Genomic DNA, 25706 nt, shown 5'->3' on the forward strand with positions numbered 1-25706 from the left:
GTTTTTGTTCCTTCCCATGGTATTGCGTAATTGCGATGGGATTTGTTTATTGGTAAATCCTGAGTGTTTGATAATTTCAGGGCCAGCACATGTGGAGTGTTCGTAAACATTTCCCGATGTACGTCACGCGTAATATAACATGATAGCTAAAGATTATCTACCGTGGCACATTACTTGTGATGAAGTTATGGTGGTCTTGTATTATCTGCCTCTCTAATGAGAGGAACCACGTACTTCTTAGGATTCTAGAATGTTTGGTAACTAAATGATAACAGATACTAATGCTAGTTGGATATTTTATTGCGTATACGTTGCGGACACCTGTGAAATGTCTGAGGACCTTTTGGCCTTTCGCTGTTGAAGAGCAATTAACTGCTTACGTTTGTTCAAAGAGTTACGCACTGAGAGAACACAGTGTGTGATATGTCGCAACATATGTCACCTATAACGTTTAACGAGATAGGGTTTATCATCTCAGACCAATGAGAAGGATGTTTCACTAAGAATCAATGAGTTTACACTGTTGTTATGACGTCAGTTAGACACTGACATGAAATTATAACCACGGCAGTTGTTGGTGTCTGGGTGAGAACCAATTCCCGCCTCGGTCAATACATCCCCGTTATCACACGGTACTGAAGCCTTGCACAGGAAACACAGACACACCCGTGTGTGCAACAGCACAGCAACACTTGCACATGTGAACACAGTCATTTAATATTTCACTCAAGACGAGACAGAGATGGTGTGTGTCCTCGCGAAGGGGGTGGTGGGTTAGGTAGGTTTACAGTTGAGTTTTAGTTTAGATCTCAAGAATTGATTGGGTTTCCTTCCGATTTCACTTCTAAAAGTAAAGGTGTATATTTGGGTTAGGAGCTTTAAGAATTGTGGTTGTCGTAGTAAGTTATAAAATAGTTACAAGAAGTACGTAGATTCAAAATGTTGCCGCTATGTGCAAGTCAAAACATTGGTTACACAACGGTATCGTTTTCTGCTGACTGGGTTCCGTGCTATTGCGCAACTCTGTACAATAACCAGTCCAGAATTTTGAGGCCTACTCTTTCAACTGGATATATAAATATTAGTCAATATTATTTCATAATCACTAATCTAATCACTTGTATAATGCGAGATTACACTCCTAATTCTTGCATACGTCATACAACGTGCTCTGACAAATGAAAATCTGGAAATCGTGGACATATCAAAACGAAGCTCGGCCGCATGAAATGTTTTGTACGGCCTTGATATTATAAAATCACATTGTACGTTACAAAAAATACACGTAATAAGGGCAAAGAACACATAACAGGTGTAACCAATGAGTCAGATGACTTGTGAGTCACGTGACCTCATCAAACAGGGGCAGTGTGTGACGTCATACTGCCTAAACCTCGCCATAAAATATATAAATACGATTTTTCTAAAGTTTAAAATTAAAATTCATTTGTGTAAAACATTTGGTTAGGAAAAAGGAAACTGTAATTTCGTGTGAGCATAGTTGTTTGTTGTGTCTCTTTTCACTTTAATACGAGAAAGTCCGGAGTGGCTGAAAAGTAGGTCATTGTCTGAATTAATTAATGAGATTCATAATTCGGTTTGATTCTTTTAACAGAGACCAGCGCCATTTACGCGCGCATGCCGATGATTGGACGGAGACGGTGCTTGGAAACGACCGCGCCAAGTGACCCAGCACCTCTTCTTTATGTTATCCGTTTATTTTCTTTGAAAGAAACAGGACAATTAAAACAGCCCTGTCTGTAGGGAGTGTCAAAGAATGAAGATTCGTATGTACATCCAACAGCAGGCTCTACATCACTTGACGCAGGACCTTCATTGTGCCATGTCAGACACCGTTATTCTCCGCCCACGTTGATGAGGTCACATTGAACGGACTGAGATGAACTTGTTATATGAATTGATCGCACTAATACCTTACCATGAACTTGGGTGCCATTGATATTGGAAACGAGACTTATGGACTAGCCATGAGCTCTGTGGTTTCACTAGCACCAATCATGTTTACCCTGGAGGTCGATTCCGGACCACAAAGGTTAATAACCAGAATAAGTAAAATGGCCCTCTTATGGACGAATTTAGTTCCACAGTTCGCCAAATCCGCACCATTCAATCTTGCATCAGTATGTCCGCAAGTAGTCACACAAATCCCAATGATTTTTTAAAGAAATAGAGTTTGCGTTGCGTGGAACATTTTTGAAAAACATTACCATTACCTTTCAAAGGTCAGCTCTGAAAACATCGTCGTCTTTCGTGGATTCGCCCACACCATTAATAATATAATAACTACACTATATTCCTTGCATGTATGTGTGTGCGTGCGTGCCATTCGATTGTAAAATTCAGTTTATTACTGAAAGAAAGCAACAGACAGCAAGTACAGATATATCGAGTGTATGAAAAGGGGTGGCACATAGTAAGATAGAAGTATGATAACCGAGCGTAAAGATATGGCACACAATGTCACAGAGTTGATGTCTTCTGGAAACATACTTCCACTTAAATATACTTTCATAAATGCTTCATAATATTAAATGTCCTTCTGAAACTTTGGAGGACGTGAAGTAAATATTGTTTATTCGCCATGGTCATATTCGTCATAGCGTTTTAAAAAAGGCATTAGACACTTGAGTCTTTTACTCTTTGGTGAAATGCTTGTGGAAATCAGTACCTGCACAATCATTGTCCTACACGCTATTTACGTCAGAGTAATAATGTAATGTTTTAACGTTTGAAGCTAATGTAATACATGCGCGTGTCTTTTCAACGTGTTACATTATTTTGGACTGTGGTGTCAAATGCTGTTTTGTTACACTGAAAAAGGTACAAAGTTTAACGGGTTTGAGGGGTTAAGTCCGTTTGGGATTCAAATACCTACCGGGAGAGTGAGCCATCTAATCGCCTTTTACAATAAGTAAGCGATCTTACCCACATTAGGCTGCCATGGTATTCCGGATGCGTCGGGGTAGCCTAGTGGTTAAAGCGTTCTCTCGTCACCCCGACACTTGGCCCGAATTCGATTCTCAGCATGGGTACAGTGTGTGAAGCCAATTTCTCTAGCCCCAAGCCATGATATTGCTGGAACATTGCAAAAAAAGCCGCTTAAATCCCAACTCACTAACTCCACGGGATTCCGACAGCTGTTGCCTTAGGAGACGAATTATAGTCAGTAGTTTGTCTTTAATATGTTGTTGTTGATCAAATAACCTGCATAAAAGATGACCGAAAGCTTTATGAAACATAATCAATCGCTGGATTAGTGATTGCAGGTTTTAAATATTAACTGTTATAGAATACCCAGTTCGAAATCTAGCTTGAAAAAGCTTAGATGGCATCGTGTCATGGTACCACATTTGCGTGGATCGGTGCTTATGATATCATGATATCAAACACTGGATTATCGGGTGCAAACGTGATTATTATCATATCGCGGTAAAACAGCAGAAGTACTAAGCTTCAAAGAAATGGTGAAAATATCGTTGAAAATAAAAAGACAACATGCGGCCAACTGTTTTATGATAATTTTATCAAATACATTAAGAAGACCCAAACCACATACAGGCGACAGCGCGATAGGCAATGTCCGCATCAGGTGTTCCCTGCTTGCGTTGCTATACCCGATGAAGCATCCGCATGTGGTTGTTCTTGTTGACGTGGCTACTGTTGGATAACTGTAGGTCATGTCATCACAAAGGTGGAATTTGTTCCGACGAGTATTTCCCATCTGTGTATTCATGGTTTATGACAATGCACTCGTAATCAGCGTAAGTATCCTGTAATGAGTTTGGCAGGTACATATCTGGTAAGCTGGTTTTCATGGAATTCGGCGTTTTGACATATCTTTTGATCAGAAATCTACCATAAGATCGTTTCATGCTGTTTCAAGCTCCATATCATGTTGCTGTTAGTAAAATTATCAATCCTATGTCAAGTCATCACGCTAAACTATGTATTGATGTTGTGTCAGTACTTATTAATTGTCAATATCATTAACGTGGCCGTCAAACCGATCGTGTTCAAGAGATCCAGCACCGTGGGCGCTGTCCTATGTCCCTAGCCAATCACATAGAACGCCAGTCAGCTGTTGGCTTCGAATGTTTAGTCTGCATCTTTGTTGTCTTATATTACTTACATTGTTTTCACAAATACATATACATGCTCTCTGACTCATGCCTTTCATTCGTCATATGAAGGAGTCAGGTTATACTCCGAAACGTTGAGTTCTTCATTATGATAAAGAAGTTGACATCCATAAAGCTCTCCTCCATGTGTGTTTCACTTTCAAATGGCATTCAAGGATTTGGGCGAGTTTGGCTGCCTCGTTTTATGTTGATTTTATATCGTGAAAGTAGATTCCTCGAAAGAAAAAGAGAACGTAACATGACGTAATATCTCGTCTAATGTGATTGGTCTAAAACAAACACGTGAGCCGTAATATTGCGTTGGAAGTCCCGCGAAGGCTTCGCTCATTGAACCGAAAAGAGTCACGATTTTAGCCTTCCCGGCCATTTCGTACCAGGAAGGCTAAAATTTGTTTTTCCAATGTCCCGGGAGGGCTAAAATGTATTGTTCTGTTTTCCTGGGAGAGCTAATTAGGGAAGTACCGCCAAATCTAACGATAAGGTGCCGGGAAGAATAATCCATGTCGGGAGTAGAGAGAATTCTTTTAAAAACATAGTTATAATTTCCGCCTCTTTTGAAGTTTATACTTTAACTTCTATATTTTCATAAATCACCATCGCTGGTACAAGACCAAAGAATATACACTATTAACAAATAAATATAAACATGCGCCATGTTGATGAGTTATTTACGCATCAATTTTTGCAACTGAGATGCAAATGGTGATAAACATTTGCTAAGCTTAAAATTGACAGGCGATATGACCTTGTCAAGTGTTACACATGTCACATTTCACTTTCATAGTAAAGTACAAATTCTAGTACGTTTTTGGATGAGTCCCAACCTGGATTCGAACTCGCACCCTCAGAGACAAGCACTTAATCTCCATCACAAGAAGTCAGCAGCCTAGCCCGCTCAGCCACCGCGACGTCCACATGTTTAGCGTTGATAAATTGGCCCAACTGTAATATTTTTAGGGGATGGGTGATTTTATGTTGGAATTAAGTCATAGAAAAAAAATAATCGAATTCCTCATCAACTAAATAAAAAATGCCGATGGATTTATATATATTTCAGATACATGTATACCGATTTTGTCAAATAATTGTTTTAAGTAGTGTAACCAAGGGTATGCCGTAGGATGTTGTTCATAGTCATGACTAATATATTGGTATAAAACATAAGATACTTTGATCGTCTCAGTAGATGCGACTTTACGGCAAAGGACACGTTGACATGGATTCTTATATTTAATGGGACTCTACCAAATTCGCCATAAACCGTAAAGTTTGGGGTGGATTTCCTGAGACCACCACAAGATCATCAAGGTGGCACTGTGTCTGAACTTCTCAAACTGTCTTAACCTCGAAGACAGACAGGCAGAAATGTGATTTACCAGAGGTAATGACAATTTAATGTCAAATTCAATAAAATGTACAATGAAGAATAGAGGAGAAAGTGTGTCAATAACTTTATTTATATTGCTACTTCTGCCAAAATTACAGAGCGTCAGAGTGAGACGCGCCGTGTTCATTCAGCCATAACATTGCGTTGGAAGTACAGCGAAGGCTACGCTCATTGAACCGAGAAGCGTTACGATTTTAGCCTTCCCGGCCATGAACCTTCCGTACTCCCATAAATACGACAAGCTCCATATTGGTTCAATGTGTGAAACACGCATTATGTAAGAAAAACGACCCATTCAATGTGCAAATCATCAATGTTGGTTTAACTTGAATTAAAAATAATTATTCATTGAAAAGACGTGTGTTTGACTCTTCGTTGTTTCAAGACTGACAGGTTTTATCACAAGTCCGAGTCTCGGCCGCCACAGTATTTAAGAAAAGAAGACTTTGTGTGTGAGAACCTTACAAACTCGCCGACAGATTATGAATTACGGCAGCCATGTCTTGGGATGTCCTGATGAATAAGAAATGAAAGTGACATTATCTCTGAGAGTATCTATTTTTAACGTCATATCACGTATCGCTGCGTTTTCCTTAAGTAAATATGAGTGTGAACATTTCGCCATTCCTATCGAAAGTTTAGGTAGAAAATAATTTCAAATTAATAATACTGAAATATTTAAAATAACCGCTGCCTTGATTGGGCATGAAAGATACTTTTTTTCGTTTTTCAAGGTAAGTGTGACAAAAGGAACCTTTTGTGTACGTATGATATATGAGTATATTGAGAACACAAAGGAAACATACTGACGGAATAAAGTAACTATACATAACATACAGTTGCATAAAACATAGGATATTTGGAACTTACTCATATTTTGTATGCTTTTTGACACAGGAAATTCACATACAAGATACTGAAAATTGAAGAATGGTTGATTATTCTCCATAGCCTCTGAATGTAGTGGAAAACACATTAAATTCAAGATAAACTGCGCATACGTCATGTCATGGCTCACAGAAAATCAGCGTCTCCGCGCCGTTTGTATTATTGATTATGTTTGGAGACTGGAATGTTCCAAAATGAAATCGCCAGACCTTCTGGTGTCCATCGAAATACGATCTCGTCTCAATAGAGACGTTTTCAACTTGGGAACACCTGAAAACGAGACATTTGTCTCTGACTGTCTGTCCACGCGTGACGTCACGTCAGCAAGACAACCACTCTTGGCTGACCCATCTGAGGAATCGATTCCAAACAGCCAGTCTGCCTGCTCGAACCTTTCTTGTTTAGGAATTATCAGTTTCAGGACAGTTGGGAACCGACGGGGGGAGCAAACAACCCGGCCCGACGTCCAGTTTTCCTCCAACGTCACCGACAGGCACGTCGTGCCTATTGCTGACAGCATTCACGGTACAGGAACAAGATAGGGATAGTGTTTTGTTCACTGATGAGTCGATATTTCATCTTAGATGGCAGGGCAAGTGTGTACAGACGGCGAGGTGTAAGGTATACTGACGCGTGCGACGTTCAACGTCGACAGGTTGGTGACGTAAGCGTTATGGTATGGACCTCATGTGCAGTCGATTATCCGAGGACAGAGACCTAACTTCACGCCTCAGCACGATAGTGTCCGTCCACATGTCGCTCATGTCAGAGACAGCAAAACATTTGGGTACTCCTTTGACCAGCTATTTCTCCGAATCTGTCCCCTATTGAGCACGCTTGGCATGAAATGGACCGGGAGACGTTCACGTCAAGCCCGCAATCAACCATTAACGTTAGCTGAATTGGGACAAACGCTGGTTCAGTCATGTAACACCATCCCCCACGATTTCTTCAATCGCTAGGTGTCATCAATGCGTCGTCATTGTAAAACCTGCCTAAACGCCAATGGTGGGCACACGCGATACTGAATTTGTGAACTGGCTTTTGACACCACATCTCTTGGCCGTAGGGAGACCAGGGGTTTGTTAACCTGATGAAATATAGACTTGCTTCATCTAAGGCTTTAGCATTGCAGAGAGGGCTTAATAGTAAGGGGAAATATGTGGTTCAGAGACCGCGAGACACACTAATGTGTCCCCCCATAGCATACCCCTTCCAAGATTTCAATATCTGTTTCGTGTAAAATAATGAAACATAATAGCATTATAAATGATATAAACAACAAATTCTGAAACAAACGTAGGAGCCCAAGCGTACTTGTATGCTTAGTAGTAGAGTCTTTATGTCATTTCGGCGGCAGACATATCAGCTATTGACAAGTTGTCTGGTCATTAGTATCGTGAACCGGAAGTTGGCAGTGCTGGGAGGAAAAGCGGGCATTTCCTTTGTAAAATTCTAGTTCATAGAAGGCTGCTTATGGAACTTGTGTATTCTCTTGATTTTCGCGCACTTCCGCGTTCCAGAGAATGGAAAGTGGAAGAAAATACTTGCTGTAGCCTATCTTGTCGGAACATCCTTGCATTTAGCAGACCAAATAACAATGGAACGGATAGGTAAGTCATAACAAACACGACCGGCTATTACACGAGTCAGTAGATCCAGTGTCAGAATGAGGACCTCATAATGAAATCCTACAGAGCGAGGCCTATACAGTATACCGTATTCCTAAGCATCCACACACATAACATTGATTTGTGACTTTCTGTCAACACTGACTGCCACCTGGTTGGGTAGATATTTTAAGGGGAGGTAATTAACCAATGCACAACAGCGGTGGCATGACTCCTGAATGTACAGTGAACTGAAGTGAAAGAAAACAAAACAGTAAATAAGGATTGTATAAAAATGAATTGTTCATAGTAATAGTATGTTATGAAAGATAATATGAAAATACAAAACTAAATCTTGGCATCATTGGGTTATAACTGACAGTGTTATGAGACTGCTGTGAAGTTTTATATTTGCTTTTGCTTAGATTAGTTACAATCAAACGTGATTGAAATGATATTTTAAGAAGTGGACATATTTTTCCCATCAGATGAATAGAAAGAAAATGATAAATGGATCAATAATAGTTTCATACTGTGATATACAAAAACATCTCATATGGCATTATATGAGATAATAACGCTGAAGGGGTTCTTTTTGGCATGAGTATCACAGATATGTAACCAAGGACCTTTTTCCTCTATAGAAACGTACCCCAAATAAAAGCAAAATCCAGGAATGTACCTGTTACCCGAAACACTGGACAAGATCATTTTCTTCAACCGTAAACTAGTTCATGTTGTAGTAACTGTTCATTGGATTGTGCTTACATGCTAGCTATGCCGTGTATCATGCAGAGGTCCAGATAAGGTGCGTATTTGCGTATTTTACTCAGTAAAAATCACATTTCCTCAATTACAAATCTGGGAGTACAAAAAACGCATAAGAATCACTTCAAACCAAATAATTCTATAACACCTTGCGTACCTTTTTCATTTAACTAAACTGGCTTGCACATGATTTGTTGTGGTGGCCAAACTCTACAACAGCTTTAGCTAATGGTACGCAATGACTATTTGTTGGTTTCACATTAATTTCAGATTCGCTGTGCGCAGGTGCAGAGCGTGTGAAAATATCTACTGGTCAATTCCGCTTTGAACGTACGTTTAGCGATAGTGTAAACACATGCTAAAGAAAACGAAAAATCAAATCAAATACATAGTTTTATGTCTATTACAACTTATTTTTATACCTGTATGTACAAGAGGCCTGGGAGTAGAGAAATAAATAGCTTGATTTATGTCAATAAGTTCTTGTATGAACACATCTCGCCACCACCGTTCTTCCCGCACATCCCCTTCTCACAACTATCAAAACACACATTTCTGGTGCAGCTGCAACCAAAATAGCACATCAATACCTGAAAAGCATATGTAAATTGATATCTTTAGTCAGCTATGAACAGTTGTCACTCTTAAATAATTATTATTTAATCACTTTGTTTTGAGTGTATTTACACTGTCGGTATGCGTACGTCCAAAGTGGAATTGACCAGTAGATATTTTTACACGCTCTGTGCATGCGCACAGCGAATCTGAAATTAATGTGAAACCAACGAATATACATGTACTATTGTAGCCGCAGCCACTGTCGAGGTTTACTTGTCCAATGCTATGTTTGTGTGTTGAGACTTTGGTTATAGATTTCTGTGTACAGAAACATCAGGAGTAAATCAGGAGTACCTGTGTGAACAACAAACCCAGGTGTCAAGTATGCACAAATGTAGAGAGTGCAGTCTAAGTAAACTTGTCCTCATTACTTTTCGTTACACTCCACCACTGAGTCTAACAAAACCTTATGGGAAATTGCGAAAGTGCACATTCGCACATCCCTTATGAACTTTTAATCCCGAAAAGGTTCATACCCGAACGATTCCGAATGCTATTTAGCGTACACTCGCTTCCGGGTGATGCACACGGCGTACGTATATCCATGACAATGGTGAGTAAACAGTCACTGAAAATAGTGTTTTGGGCAATATTCAAGGATGTTATCTTGCGGAAATATTAGCTAATGGTAACCATGCCATCAGAAACCCCAAAGCGGATACACTGCAGGTCAAATAATTGTGTTATATGCTGATTTTTGTTTGTGGAGAGATCTGTTTCGGTGACCTGAATACTTTGAAAGTCGCTCCGATCCCTAAATAGTAGCCATTGTCTGATTGGTTAAATCTATTTAACCGTCTCGCGTTTGATTGGACTGTCATTGGTTGCTCAAAGGTTACCTGCCGCGACCTTATACTAGGTTTTGTTAGAATCAGTGGTGGAGTGTAACAAAATAGATTGAGACGAAGTTCTTAGACTGGTAGAGAGTGGATGTTGAAAATTCATTCACAGTGTTCAGAGTGATGCACAGTATTATTCATTCTACTGACACACACATCTGTAACTTTGCTAGGTGTTGGATATTTCTTTCAGAGCAGTTATCTGCATAATTTCATCCACCACTCCCAATGATCAGTGATTCATACCAGGCACTAAAGAATGATCAAAATGTATAGTTCTCTACATCATTGCATCACAAGACCAACACATTACCTGCACCGACCCCTAAAACTAACAATTGGTGTTCCCCAGGATCGCCATGTGAGTCACGAGTCACAGTAACACCCGGACCCCTTCTTCAGTCGAAGTAAGAATTGCATCTCAAAGCTGGATTTGAATGCTTGATGATAAGTTAAATACATCTCAAAAACTCTTCCAGCATTATCCAGCTTGTAGGTAACCGCTGCTCTATCCGTAGCAGTATCGTTGCCTTTATGCTCAAAACCCCTTATTAATAATTGGAAAAACTGTACCTTTCTACATAGCACATCTTCAGAGAATCTTTATCTAACCATAATGGCAGGTGTCTACTGTGGTATATTGTCACATTTCAAGAGACAGTTCCGCATTGTTATTACAATATATAAGTGAAGAGAGCAAAAACTAGATATCTGTATATCTGTTATTTAATCAGAACGGGTAAGTATGGATTTATGCTGCTTTTAGTAATATTCTCACAATATTACAGCAGGGGACATCAGAAATGGATTTTTCACACATTGTACCTGTGTGGGGAATCGAACCTGGTTCTTTGGTTTGACAAGCGCCTATGAAGTTAGGAAAACAGCTGTGTGTCAGAAGCGTTTTATAGAATGGATCGGGTAATTGGAACCACACCTTTTTTGATGATGTGGCTTACGTAATTTTTTAACAAAGTATTTGTGATTGTGATTCTGCATGAATAAAGAATTTTAAATCGTGAAGTAAAAGTCATTTATAGGAAATGCGGTTGCGTCAATGTCTCAATTTCATCCCGACAATTCCTGAAAGTGTAGCATAATATGGCGTGAATTTTTGGAAGATTGTCCACCCTCTACATCCCAGAACAAGTATGGCATGTATGCTTCATACAGATGGGGCAGTCTTTGCCTATGGTGGTGTCAGATGCTTGTGTATTTTGATTGTTATACTTTCTGCATCACTTTCAAGCTTTACAAGGTGTATTTCTTCAGTTTAGTAAGGACAAGATGGCAAGTGTGTAGCACATTATTGTGTGTCCTCATGAAATGTGTTTGGCATAGCAGATATCAAAATAAACACCTTGTCCTTGTGCTTATTCACTTTGCATAATGGATTGCTTGAAATGAAGGTTCAGTGAGCCTAATGCTGATCTGGAGCTCACTGCAGTGTTGTGTGTCACATGATGTTGTTTGAGGTGATAGTTCAGTTAGTCTAATGCTGACTTGCAGCTCATTGTAGTGGTGTTGTGACAAGTGATATTGTTTGAAAGGACAACTCAGCTGGCCTAATGCTGACTTGCAGCTCATTGTAGTGCTGTTGTGTGCCACGTGACGTTGTTTGAGGTGACAGTTCAGTTAGCCTGATACTGAGTTGCAGCCGATTGTAGTGGTGTTAATGTTGTTTGAGGTGACAATTCAGTTATCCTAATGCTGACTCGCAGCTCATTGCAGTGCTATTGTGTCATGTGATGTTGTTTGAGGTGAAGTTCAGTTATCCTAATGCTTACTTGCAGCTCATTGCAGTGCTGTGTTGTGTCATGTGATGTTGTTTGAAGTGACAGTTCAGTAATCTTAATGCTGACTTGCACTTCATTGCTGGGATAGAATTCGGCAATATATTAATGCAAACATCTTTTGGACAGGTGTTTCTTTTGTTTTTGTTTGTTTTTACACATGTGATAAATAAAATATGAGGTGGTGATCATAATTGACTACATTTACATGTATTGTTGTTGATTTTGAAGATAATGTTTTTGGTATCACTGGAATGTTTTGAAATTAAAAATTGGTGAGAGAAAATCCCCAAATCTCAGCCCAATAATCATGACAAAGTGGCAGTAAATGTCAGATGAACATAGTAGGACCAGATGAATGTTCCGTTTGATATTTCGAAAACACTTACAGAGGTTGGAACCTTGTAATCAATCACCCCACATGACGTGTCAGCTATTTGGTATATGAAGGTTAAATTCGTGAATCAACACTGCGTAATGGAATGAACTTTGTATCATTACATCTTATTAGGATAATTGGATATTTGTTCTTTCTGTTTTGAAGGCAAAAGGAGGGTTGGTTGTGATAATACCGCATGTTGACATGATGACAGATGAGTTAACCCTGTTAGTATGGGTCATGATAACCTGGCTCTTGGGGTTATTATAGGTCTGTTTAAACCCTCTTCTCAGGGTTATCAGGTACATCGGACTGTATACACTGAAGGATGAGGCTGCCACAATACAAGTCAATGATAGCGATTTGAAATTTTGATTGTTTGTGAAACGACCTATATCCTAAGTTGAATAACATTCTGAGATTCAAATGTTCAGTTGGCAAGGAAAAATTTTGAGGATTCTCGATCTTGATTTCACTTTTTTGTTTAAAGTGAAATTCATCGGTACCTATTCACTGCAAACAGACTATAAGCACAATGCTATCAGGGATCACTTTGGGCAGGGATTTGGGGATTTTTACCAGGGTTTAAGAAATTCCATCACCCGACAGCTGGAACAAGTCAGTTTTCATTTGGGCAATCAAGTAATGGTATCTTACTTGTCCACAGGATACTAGATAATTTCCACATATGATTTCAAACTTTCTTAACAGTGGCTTTTAGAAAAACATTTGAAACACAGTTTTTACCCTTGAAATACAAAATATCCCATTAAAATTTTAAAATTGGAAGAACTTCATATTACTTGTGCATGCTTATACTGCGGTGAAAGCTGTTGAAACCGGCATCTGTCCAATCTGACAAGTTCTCAACACCAGCATAAAATCTCAGTCCTGTCTGTGGCTTGTACATTTATCATCAGCTCTACAGTCTGGCACATTGCCTAAACTGGACAATTTCTTCAGTCCCGATGGGTGCTGGTTTGGACAGCTTCCACTGTATATAATAACGTAGAAATATCCATTGATTTCTTCTGAAAATCCCCTTGTTCGTATTGGGGAAGAGATTTTCCCCCACTGACCATTTGATTCAGAGTGATCCCTTTGCTATATAAGAAGTTAGTTATACAGTTAGGCGAATCAAATTCAATGTATGTTTAAATTTTCTCACAACAATTATTTGTTGAAGCAATGTCATTATGACAAACATTAAAGAAAACAGTTTGCAGTATTAAACTGTGAAAAACACAAACAAAAAAACACTGAAAAAAATGTTTCACAAATGTTGTAAAAGTGGCTTTATTCTTCAGGATTTAAAACTCGCAAGAGATCATGACTTAGTTTTTTGCAAGGCAACCTTGTAGCTTTCCTGTTCTCACACCTCTTGTCTTAACTGGTAGTCAAAGTTTATCACTATTGGAATCCAGCTTACCAAGGGAGCAGTGTTGATTGACAGAAAAATTATTGAATTGGTTCCATCATCAAGCCAGCAAGCCACTCCCTACAGGTCCCTTATCCATTGGTACTGAGGGTTGTTGTGAGGGTTATTATGGGACAAATAGAGAAAAGTACTTGAGGTTATTATAGTTTCTAAGTACTTGAGGTTATTATAGTTTCTACTGAAACCTGATGTGAGGGCTATTATGGGACAAATAGAGCCAAGTACTTGAGGTTAAGTGTTGTGGTTTCTATACTGAAACCTGATGTGGTGTTATTCTTCTACATGAAATGTCAAGGGCCTCTACTGAAACCAGTTTGAGCTGCCTCTTTGCTGCTGACCATTCTCCTTTGTAGTGGTTTCAGTGTAGGCAGATACACCATAGTCTGTTAGGGATGAAATGGTTTATCGTGTTATTAGTAGAACAGGTATTTTGCCCCTGGTTCAGTATACCAGAAGAATTTGGTATTTTCAGGGTTTTTTTGGTACTGTCATTGTATTAACCTTTTGAACCTTTCTTAATGTATCCAGAAATTGAATCATGTCAGAATCTCAAAATCTATGCATTTCTTTGCTAAATGGCCACTATATTTCTGGCAGTAAGTTCTCACATCCAGAACTGAACCAAATTTCTTGTACAACAATATGTACAGGTATGATTCCTCACATTGCATGAAAGACCTGTTAAGGTCCCAGAGTAGGATAGGCCTTCAGCAACCCATGCTTGCCATAAAAGGCGACCATGTCGTAAGAGGCGACTAATGGGATGGGGTGGTAATGCTGGCTGACTTGGTTGACACATGTCATTGGTTCCCAATTGTGCAGATTGATGCTCAGGTTGTTGATCACAGGATTGTCTGGTCCAGAGTGGATTATTTACAGACAACAGCCATATAGCTGGAATATTGCTGAGTGCGGCATAAAACTAAACTCAATCACTCACTCACATTGCATGAAACTCATTTCAGGTTGAAACTGGCATTAAATGTAACTCACTCACTTATTTACTGACTCATCTCATTCACTTTCACTTCATTAAGTCTTCTGTGTATCAGAATAGACACTGTACAGATTCAAGTATTGAGGTCACAGGGCCAAACCCTTTACCATGGAGCAGTTAGCCTGTCCAATCATCAACTAGATCACATTAATCAGATATTATGATTGGTTGGAAGTCTCAGGAGGTCTTTATCATCTTTATTAGAACAGTGATGCAGATACATTTCGAAGAATTTCTTTCAGTATCATTATTTTGGCAGTGATTTGTAACATCTGTCAGTGAATCCTGGTATATGCTTAATCTGTGTCTGTAGTAACTTATTTAGGAGTCGGTATATTGGAGAAACAGTCCTGAATAGTTTGACTCGTTTGACTCGTAATTGCTGTAGTTACAAGTTCTATAGCCTACATTCAGAACTGGTGTCCAGAATACCCAACTTTTGACTAACTTTCTCACTGATTCAGCTGTTTGAGTCTGGTTAACTATGGTGTTTTTCTGATGTAGGACTACAAAAGACATCATTCATTTGATAATGATTGTGTAATAAGCGACAAGTCTGGTATTTCAGTAGTTCCGTATGTTGTCGCACACTTACTTCCTGTTTGAAGCATGCTTTGGGGAAGTCACTTCAGCAATGCTTGGTATTCATCTTGAAATGACTGAGATTTCAGTATTTGCCTGTAAACATTGCAGTGCCTATGTGACCTGATACTGCAGTCAAGTGTCCCGATATCTGTGCGAAGCATTGATAAGGCATGATGTCATAGTTTATTGCTGAAAGTTCACACACAATCTTCCCAACTTTGGCTGAGTAAACAATCAGGTTGTCATAACATGGGAAATGTCTCAAGAACGGGTATCTATTCCTAGCCAAGCTGTTGGCTGTACCAGTGATAAGAGTAGAAATATCAGTTTTGAAGGTGTTTATTACACACTGTTTTTTAGCCCCCTGATCATCACATCAGATTTATTGGTGTTATATGTATCTGAAAATGACCAAAATAGACCAGTAGAAAGGTTGGTATTTTCAAGAGTACATCTAATCAAGCCGGTTGGTATCAGGTGACAGCTGCTGCCAATCAAAGCTGATTATCATTTTACAACGGTTATTTGGAGCCAAAATGTTTGTTTAGATAGGAGGTAAGGAATTTTAATCAGGACATTCAGTAAGTTGAATGTTGTATGTTTCTTACACTGTTTCATGGGAACTCACTCGTTAGATTGATGTCCATGTTGAAGGTGAAACTAACACCCTAAGATTATCAGACTTTGCAATATTCTTGTGTTAGTTGAGGTTATCATGGTCAGGGGTCATGAACAAAAACATGCCAGAATGAGGAAAGTGATATAGAAGAAAAAGCTAATATTATCATGTTTATAAGTAAATTATGAAGAATAAACAGTGTATGTGTGTGTTCTTTGAGTAGATTAAGATGATTAACATTTTGAACTTTGCATCTTTTGAAAACAAACTAAGGTTTAACTTTTTCTGAAGAGCTAAAGTCAGGTTGAGCAAATACTTTTGGGTAAAAGGGAATTTGTCATGGTCCTAACCTTGACATTTGTTACCAACCAAATATGTAAGGAGTATATGTAGTGAATGTGTAAGGAGTAGAATATATTCTGGGCATGTAGATAAATATCTGGTGTAACCACCATAATGACAGCATAGTGTCGATAGACTTGCATGAGGCTGGCCTTGGGAGCCCACCAAGCTGGGCCATGTTTGTGTGTGTACACTCCTAAGCCGGGGAATATCCTTATGCGACTCTGTTAAGGGATGACAGAGGACCTTTAGCCTGTCCAGTGTCCAAGTACAGTGACAGGCAGTCACATTATGGTTTAGCTTACTATGTTGTAGGGTTCTTTTATTATGCTTACCTGATAATTCAAGCAATCAGACCATCTTCAGACCTTCTTGTCAACATGTCATATCCTTATGTGTGTTATGTTCTCATGACTTTGTTCACCCTATATTGACCATGGTCAAGCCTTCAACTTGCTGCTTTGTGTTTTCTGCTATCTGTGAATCTGCTGCTAAACATTGATTCACTTGTTATCAGTAGGTTTGCCAGCAGCATCTTACACATGCACAATATGATTAGCACATTTCCTCCACTGCAGAAGTAGAATCTTCGCCTACAAGTTTGTGTGAAACTGTTAGATCAGTACAAGTTCGTGTGAAACTGTTAGATCAGTACAAGTCTGTGTGAAACTGTTAGATCAGTACAAGTTTGTGTGCAACTGTCTGATCAGTACAAGTTCATGTGAACTCCTAGATCAGTACAGGTTTGTGTGAAACTGTTAGATCAGTACGGGTTTGTGTGAAACTGTTAGATCAGTACAAGTTTGTGTGAAACTGTTAGATCAGTACAAGTTTGTGTGCAACTGTTAGATCAGTACAGGTTTGTAAGAAACTGTTTGATCAGTACAAGTTCATGTGAACTCCTAGATCAGTACAGGTTTGTGTGAAACTGTTAGATCAGTACGGGTTTGTGTGAAACTGTTAGATCAGTACAAGTTTGTGTGAAACTGTTAGATCAGTACAAGTTTGTGTGCAACTGTTAGATCAGTACAGGTTTGTAAGAAACTGTTTGATCAGTACAAGTTCATGTGAACTCCTAGATCAGTACAGGTTTGTGTGAAACTGTTAGATCAGTACAAGTTTGTGTGAAACTGTTAGATCAGTACAAGTTTGTGTGAAACTGTTAGATCAGTACAAGTTCATGTGAACTCCTAGATCAGTACAGGTTTGTGTGAAACTGTTAGATCAGTACGGGTTTGTGTGAAACTGTTAGATCAGTAAAAGTTTGTGTGAAACTGTTTGATCAGTACAAGTTTGTGTGCAACTGTTAGATCAGTACAGGTTTGTAAGAAACTGTTTGATCAGTACAGGTTTGTGTGAAACTGTTAGATCAGTACAGGTTTGTAAGAAACTGTTTGATCAGTACGGGTTTGTGTGAAACTGTTAAATCAGTACATGTTTGTGTGAAACTGTTAGATCAGTACAAGTTTGTGTGAACTGCTAGATCAGTACATGTTTGTGTGAAACTGTTAAATCTGCACAGGTTTTTTGTAACATTGTTAGATCTGTGCAGAATTGAGTTCAACTGTTAGATCAGTACAAGTTTGTGTGAATTAGAGCATTACAAGTTGAATCTGTTAGATAAGTATTAGTTTATGTGTTAAATCAATACACGTTTGTGTGAAACTGAGTGTAGATGATTGTGCAGATAATCAGTATTAATTTTGGATGATACATATGGATACAGAATGTCTCATAGTTGAGTTATGTATTGAGGTGAACGATTTCAACTTTTTCAAAGTCACAATTTTATGGCCACACACACTTTTTGACAGATAAGTTCTTTATCATGTTTATCACTACATGAAGTTTGAAGCTTCATTGAAGCCCCAATACTGATACTTCATAAAATCAGACCGCAGTCTAGCACATGGAGCCAGTGCCCTGCCTGTAATTGAGATTGAATTATAGCTGCAAGTTTCATCATTCATCTCCATACATAACTCTTGGAGCAAAACACTGATATGTAGTTAACCTTGTAACTGAAAGTCAATATCCAGTCTAATATGTTAGTGTTATGATAATCGATAGGGGCAGGGGGAATCTCATTAATCCATTCATGTGTGTCACTGCTTAGATGATGAGGCATTTGGCTACCTTAAGGGAGTTAGTTACTCCCACTGCTTGCCCGCACTTGATTGAATTTCTTCACTTTGACATTCAGTGCACAGGGCTGATATTACGTTACATCAGCACCACACTTGCTGCTTAGACCTGACGATCAGGACAATTAGGATATCTGTTTGAGTCTTGTTTGTTGTGAGTATGTACACATGCTATTGGAGAGAGTATGTGTCAGTTCACTGAGATAGGCCTGCCCGGGCCACACAGGGTGTAATCGTGGGGCTTGTCTGCTGTTGACACCACTACCAGTACCAATCTTCGTTTTATACACATTTCTCAATAAATGATTATATTTTCCCATCCCAAACTGGCAGAACTCTGTGAAGCATGCTGAAGCCAATAAGCAGTGTATTCCATGCAGAGGTGTTACAGACGAACTTAGAAGCTTCATTGTCATTTCTGGAAACAGTAAGTCTCTGTTTGTTGAGAGAGAAATGCTGCATGATAATTATGAGGAATTTTGCCCTGCCTTTACTTTCCTGATCTCTGATGCAAACAATACAGTGGAAGCTGTCTAAACCGGCACTCATCGGGACTGAAGAAATAATCCAGTTTAGACAACGTGCCAGATTGTAGAGCTGATAATAAATGAACGAGTCATGGGCAGGACTGAGATTTTATGCTGGTGTTGGCAACTCACCAGATTGGACAGATGCCGGTTTTGACAGCTTCCACTCTAGTTTAGTTGTTCAATGCCTGTTCCTCATGCTGATTATGCTGAAGTGTGACATTTTGCAGTACCTGCCCCTTTGAGATCCAGTATGAGGTGTGTGTGTTGGACATGGACAAGCCGTGGGAGGAATTTATCGTTTGTCATTCCAACAACCCTGTCTCACACATACGATGGGATGCCACTGGATGGAGGCTGCTCACCGTCGACTGTGAGGGGACATTTGATGTGTGGCAGATGCAGGTGAGTATGACACATGTTGGGCATGTGAGTGTGACGTGTGGGACACATTTGGGCTCAATGTTAGGTCTGTAAATATCCAATCACAGGTGGGCACATTTGTATTGGTACTGTGAGAAAAGAAAAGTACCACCTTGTAAAGCCTTCCACATTGAAAGTTGGTTATGTTTCAGGATTACCTGATAAACACATGGGTCAAGTTTGACAGCTGTAGTCTGGATGGTGAGGAGGTACTGGCCCTGGCCTGGTTGCACAACGGAATACAGGTAGGCTGACACTCATTGGCAGCAGACACACCGGAGACCTTACTGAACTCAGTAGCAGCAGACACTGTAGAGACCTTACTGGACTCAGTGGCAGCAGACACAGTAGAGACTTACTGAACTCAGTGGCAACAGACACAGTAGTGAGCTTACTGAACTCAGTGGCAGCAGACACTGTAGGGACCTTACTGCACTCAGTGGCAGCAGACACAGTAGAGACCTTACTGCACTCAGTGGCAGTAGACACTGTAGGGACCTTACTGAACTCAGTGGCAGCAGACACTGTAGAGACCTTACTGCACTCAGTGGCAGTAGACACTGTACAGACCTTACTGAACTCAGTGGCAGCAGACACTGTAGGGACCTTACTGCACTCAGTGGCAGCAGACACTGTAGAGACCTTACTGCACTCAGTGGCAGTAGACACTGTAAGGACCTTACTGAACTCAGTGGCAGCAGATACTGTAGAGACCTTACTGCACTCAGTGGCAGCAGACACTGTAGGGACCTTACTGCACTCAGTGGCAGTAGACACTGTAGAGACCTTACTGAACTCAGTAGCAGCAGACACAGTAGAGACCCTACTGAACTCAGTGGCAGCAGACACTGTAGGGACCTTACTGCACTCAGTGGCAGGAGACACAGTAGAGACCTTACTGCCCTCAGAGGCATCAGACACTGTAGAGACTTTACTGCACTCAGAGGCATCAGACACTGTACAGACCTTACTGCACTCAGTGGCAGCAGACACTGTAGAGACCCTACTGAACTCAGTGGCAACAGACACTGTAGAGACCCTACTGCACTCAGTGGCAGCAGACACTGTAGAGACCCTACTGAACTCAGTGGCAGGAGACACAGTAGAGACCTTGCTGCACATATTAGCCTACTGCATGGGTCATCATATTTGTTATCAACAGGCAGTTTCAAAATAATATACTTAATTGTTAGATTGTAATGTGTGCCAAGACCTTGTGTTTGTCCCCAAAGTGTTTGGTCTGACTGTAAGCGGTTGTTGATCACTGGATTGCCTGGTCCAGACTTGATTATTTACAGACCACCGCCATATAGCTGGAATATTGCTGAGTGTGGCGTAAAACTAAACTCACTCACTGGTCTGACAGTAAGACACTGAGGACAACTTGTCTGTGTTCTTGATCTTCTGACTGACCTTATATTCCTGGATATTTCAGATTCCCTTCAGTCCTGACAAGCGAGACAGTGTCCTGTACAGTGACAAGTTCCCCCGTACCAAGTTTAAGCCCACGTTATCACTGTTTGGGAGTAAGCCCATGGAGGGCTGGGTGGCAGTCACAGCTACAGGTCTGGTGAGTCAACAGCAGTGCCTACACAGTGTGTCAGCTCTTTAGTTGCTATGCAGGTTATGATTACAGTGTTTACAAGGTGTATAATATTCTTAACAGTTATGATATTAGACACATTAATGCTGCATATCTGTTGATGAAGGCATGATCATAGATACATGATAAATTTAGTAAGTTCTTATGGAGTAAAAAAGCAAAATGCAGAAGCTGTGTATTCGGTTAAAATATGCATAGAAAATTTCCAATTGCGCATTGAAAAATAATTGTCAGGTACCAGTTATACATTTTAATTGTTTGCTGCGGAAAAAAAGTTTTAAACAGGCACAGAATATACTTATAGAAATTGCTTGCGTATTGGAAAAGAAATCATTTGCTATGAAGTTGTACTGTTTGTATAGGACTAGTGTTGTACTGTCAGTACAAGATGAATGGTTTTTTTTTTCAGGAAATCATTTCCATGATATTTTGGTTTTGATTAGGTATGACATAAGGCAGTACATATCTACTTTGTAAACTTACTCAATGACATATATTTAGGTGAGTAACAGATCACTGAAATAACCACATATTTGAAAGCAGTGGGTAACAGAAAATGAAATACCCACTCAACATTTATAATACTTACTCCAAAGAATACAGTGGGTACAGTACCCACATGAGCTAAATCTTGTCTGGAGCCCTGAAAATGTGAAGAGATAAGTTTTCAGGAATGCTTTTGTCATGCTGGATAAGACTTTGATTCATACTTTTGGGGGACACTGCTTTGAATCGTAGTGGAGAGGAGTGCTTTGAGTCATTCTGATGAGCGAGATCACAGAGCAGAAGCAGTAGTAGTCATCATACTAACATGCTTCACTAAGCATAGGAGAAAAACACACACACACACACACACACACACACACACACACACACACACAAAAAAAAAAAAAAGAAAAAAAAAAAAAAAAAGATATTTGTCAATTCATTTCAAACAGTCATGGATCATTTTAATATTGATGTTCACATAAAGTTAAAAAGTAAACCCTGGGAAGCGGTCTTGGTACTAACATACTTCACTACAGACTTGCCAAACCTATGGTACTAATAGGGTCATAGTACTAACATACTTCCTGTAGCACTAGCATGCTTCATTACAGAGTTGGCAAACCTGTAGCACTAATAGGGTCATTGCACTAACATGCTTCTGTAACACCAAGACCTGGTACAGCTGTTGTGTACAATGTGGTGTCCTTCTTGCAGGTAAGTGTGGGCCTACTGCAGGAGCAGGAGAGGAAGCTGGTCACAGTGCAGGAGAACCTGGCGCCTTCTCACCTTCGTCTCTCGGATGCCGATGTGGCCTTCACCAACACAGGCGAGATCATCATTGCAACCAGTGATGGGCTGATGTCCTCGGCAATACAATGCTTCACCGTCACAGTTAAGATGCTGCAGATGTCCCATGAGATCACATGCTGTGCTGGAGCCAGTCTCTACATGAAGAGCCAGATGGAGTACGGCAACAAGGACAGCCAGACCATGAGAATCACACACCTCATGTTCATGAACCAGGAGAGTAGCGATACACTGCTCATTGGCTGTGGTAGTCATGGTTACAGTAGCATTGAGGTGTGGCAGCTTGTAGAACAAACTATGTCACTTCATCGGATGTTCCAGAGCACTGCTAATCCTGACTATGCATACAAGACCCCAAAGTGGATGCACAAGGCTACAATCCAGCAGAGTTCCATGATCACTAGTATAGCATGTCCTCAGCTCAGTGTCAGCAGGACTATAAATGATGCAGCTGGATTTGTGTCCTACTTTGCAGCAGCCTACAGAGATGGATCTATGAAAATAATTCATCGTCAGAGTTTCCAAGTTATAACCACATGTTCCTGGGAGATGTTGATAGGAATACACTACCCTGGCCTCCCTGGGGAGAAGTTACCACGCCCTGCCTCATACATGTCCACAATCAAACAGACACCATCCGGGTGTGGGCTTATTGGGTTCTGTGGTGACAAGGCCTACATGTTCCAAGTGTTCAACATCAGGGATGGCCCCATTCAGTTGATGGCACCGGTGATGATACACCTTCTTGAGTATGTAATGTATGTTGGCCATGACTGGTGGGACATCCTCATGATCATCGGTCAAGGTAAGTACACTTTCTTGAATGAATTTGCTGATGAACTGTATTCCATTCTTGACCACTCAGTACAGATCCCACCACACAGAGTCAACCATTGGTTTCTTTGTCCTAGATGACATACTGTTGGAGAGCTTTGATTCAGAGAGGTTTTTTTGCCATAGTATATATAGTTTTGAGCACACAAATGTGTCATTGTTAATTCCCAACTATGACAGCTACTATTCAGCTCAGAATTATGATCAGTTTGCCACACAATGCTGGTCCTGAAGAGTTAAACACATTTTTTTCATGGAAGTAGCTTAAGCTGCTGCCAGCAGCAGTTTGTAAATGCCATATTTGTCATATGCTGCCCAGTGAGTTGCAGCCTTGTTGTTAACTGAAACACGTAATGGATTCCTTGATAACCCATTATCTGATAAATAGCTGTTGTATCATCTGTGACTTCCTGACTTGTGCAGGGCTGATAGAAAGGATCTGTCAGCGACTGATGGACACATTCCAGAAGCAGCCCATCTCTCTGCAGGAGCTGCTGAGGATGCGGCTGATACGCTTGCGAATAGGTCTCTACAGCTGTCTTCCTGCGGGACACCAGAAGGCCTCTGACTGCCATGCCCTCCTCTCCCTCTTCGCCATCGCCTCGGTCCTCAAAGGGATTCTTAGGCCAAAGTCTGTATCTCCACAAGATAAGGTTAGCTGAATACTGTTAGCTGTTCTGTAATGTGTGCAAGCTCCATTTGGATGTTAAGCCACCAAACTGATTCAAAATTGTTCCCCTGAGTAACATGTTCAAGTACCAGTGTACCTTTTGATCCATCGTTCAGTGACCTGATTTGTGGATTTGGTGGATATACGGGTAGTGGCCTTGTGTTACCATGAATGAGGAATAGTGACCATGTATTGGGTTTATGGAATTGTGATGTGATTTGTTCATTACTGATCAGACATTTGAGTGGTCCAACTGACATCTGTTTCCATCAGTCCCCAGCAGAGAAGCTGTCTGCGGTGTGCAGCAAGCACAGTGACCTGGAACTGGACTCAGTCTTGACCAACCTGGACACAGATGAGTTCATTGTAGAGCCTGCCAAGAAGGACAAGCTCAGCACTCCGTCTGAATGTAAGTGTGGTGAAAACAATGCAGCCATTGTTGTCTGTGAACCACCTTCAGAATACAAACATTCTAGCTAATTACACATTCCTTGTACCTTTTAATCCCAAACTGCTCGTAACATTATTGTTCATTTTAGGGGTGTTTAAACCACTGATAACTGGTGACCTATACAGGAAAGGAAATCAATTGACGTGCTCAGGTATCTTCCAAGCATTGGATGTCCCTTGGAAGTAGGTATTGTGATACTCATTGAATCGTGACAAGGGTATCGTGATATGTGTTGATTCATGAAACTTATGTATATCCCTGCTACTTTTCTTGAAACATTTGTCATGTTGCTCTCCAAAGCTGTGTTACAGAGTTAGTTGCTCTCTAAACCTGTCTAGTCAGTCATTCACTACACCTGTGTTATTGGCCCTTGTTTCAGACTCTCTGCAGCCACTTCAGCCATTCATCCAGTGGGTGACAGACTTCGCCCTGCATCTGTTGTCCTCTGCTCCCCTCTACCAGTCCTACTCTTCTTTCCTGGGCTCCTCCCTGCTCCGTGATGCATCTGTGCTCCACACGCTCCGGGAACTCATTGTAATCATCCGTGTATGGGGAGTCATCAACCCTGGCTGCCTTCCCACTTTCACCAACATGACTCACATAGATTGTGTCTCGCACATCTACAAGCTTCTCACCAAGCTCTGGCTGTCTATACGGGATGGTAATAGTTTTGAGTATGATGATTCGCTGATGGATGAGTGCTGCCACCTGCCGAGCAAAGTTATAATCCCAAACATGAAGCAAAGTTTTGGGGAAGAGAACTATAGTTTTGCCATCTTCAGTCAACAGTTTCCACTCAGTTTCTTTGTGGGTCATGAACCAGACTACTTGTACAACTTGAAACAGTCAAGACTGTATACAACTGATGTTGCTATGGAAACCAGACAGCATCATGATGTTGTGCGACACATACATCTCGGAGCTAATCCATCTGGCAAAGTTCGAGAATGTTGTCGGTGTGGTGCTATGTCTTTAGTTCACAGTACGGCTAAGTCTCTGATACTTAAGTCGTGGGAGCAGAGGTTTGTCAAGACATGTGTTTGTGGTGGGCACTGGAAAATGAAAGCAACAACTTCTTGACAACCATGTAGATAAATGCACTGGTTGTACAGATTGTAGTACCTCTGTTAATGGATTCAAATCAGAAGATTCAAGAAAATAAATTGTGTTTGTAACTTGTTGGAACAGAATAAATGATGATACCAAGTTTCCGTTGTTGGCCGCTCATTTTCAACCTCGAGACAATGAATCTGGTCAAAGCAAGTAGCATTTCTAGAAATATAATGCATGAAGGTCTCCATTTGGGCTGATATGTCCACTGTCAAATAACATATC

The 25706-nt window shown here is 40.4% G+C and overlaps 1 protein-coding gene across 1 annotated transcript; it reads left to right on the forward strand.

The window, feature by feature from the left end:
* The first annotated feature begins 7818 nt into the window (after nucleotides 1-7818).
* LOC137274151 (mediator of RNA polymerase II transcription subunit 16-like) lies at nucleotides 7819-25577 on the forward strand. The gene is made up of 8 exons (XM_067807174.1): nucleotides 7819-8048; nucleotides 19325-19499; nucleotides 19670-19762; nucleotides 20953-21087; nucleotides 22324-23221; nucleotides 23674-23903; nucleotides 24194-24329; nucleotides 24751-25577. Exons 1-8 carry the CDS (start codon nucleotides 7912-7914, stop codon nucleotides 25449-25451), a joined length of 2505 nt encoding a protein of 834 aa, XP_067663275.1. The 5' UTR covers nucleotides 7819-7911; the 3' UTR covers nucleotides 25452-25577.
* Nucleotides 25578-25706: the final 129 nt, after the last annotated feature.

This window comes from Haliotis asinina, chromosome 2 (genome assembly GCF_037392515.1).
Source record: "Haliotis asinina isolate JCU_RB_2024 chromosome 2, JCU_Hal_asi_v2, whole genome shotgun sequence".
Taxonomy (NCBI): Eukaryota; Metazoa; Mollusca; class Gastropoda; order Lepetellida; family Haliotidae; genus Haliotis; species Haliotis asinina.

Coding starts and splice junctions, on each gene's coding strand:
- LOC137274151 (XM_067807174.1), top strand. CDS start 7,912: ATGGAACTTGTGTATTCTCTTGATTTTCGCGCACTTCCGCGTTCCAGA. Junction 21,088..22,323: donor CAGTCACAGCTACAGGTCTG/GTGAGTCAACAG, acceptor TCCTTCTTGCAG/GTAAGTGTGGGCCTACTGCA. Junction 23,222..23,673: donor CCTCATGATCATCGGTCAAG/GTAAGTACACTT, acceptor TGACTTGTGCAG/GGCTGATAGAAAGGATCTGT.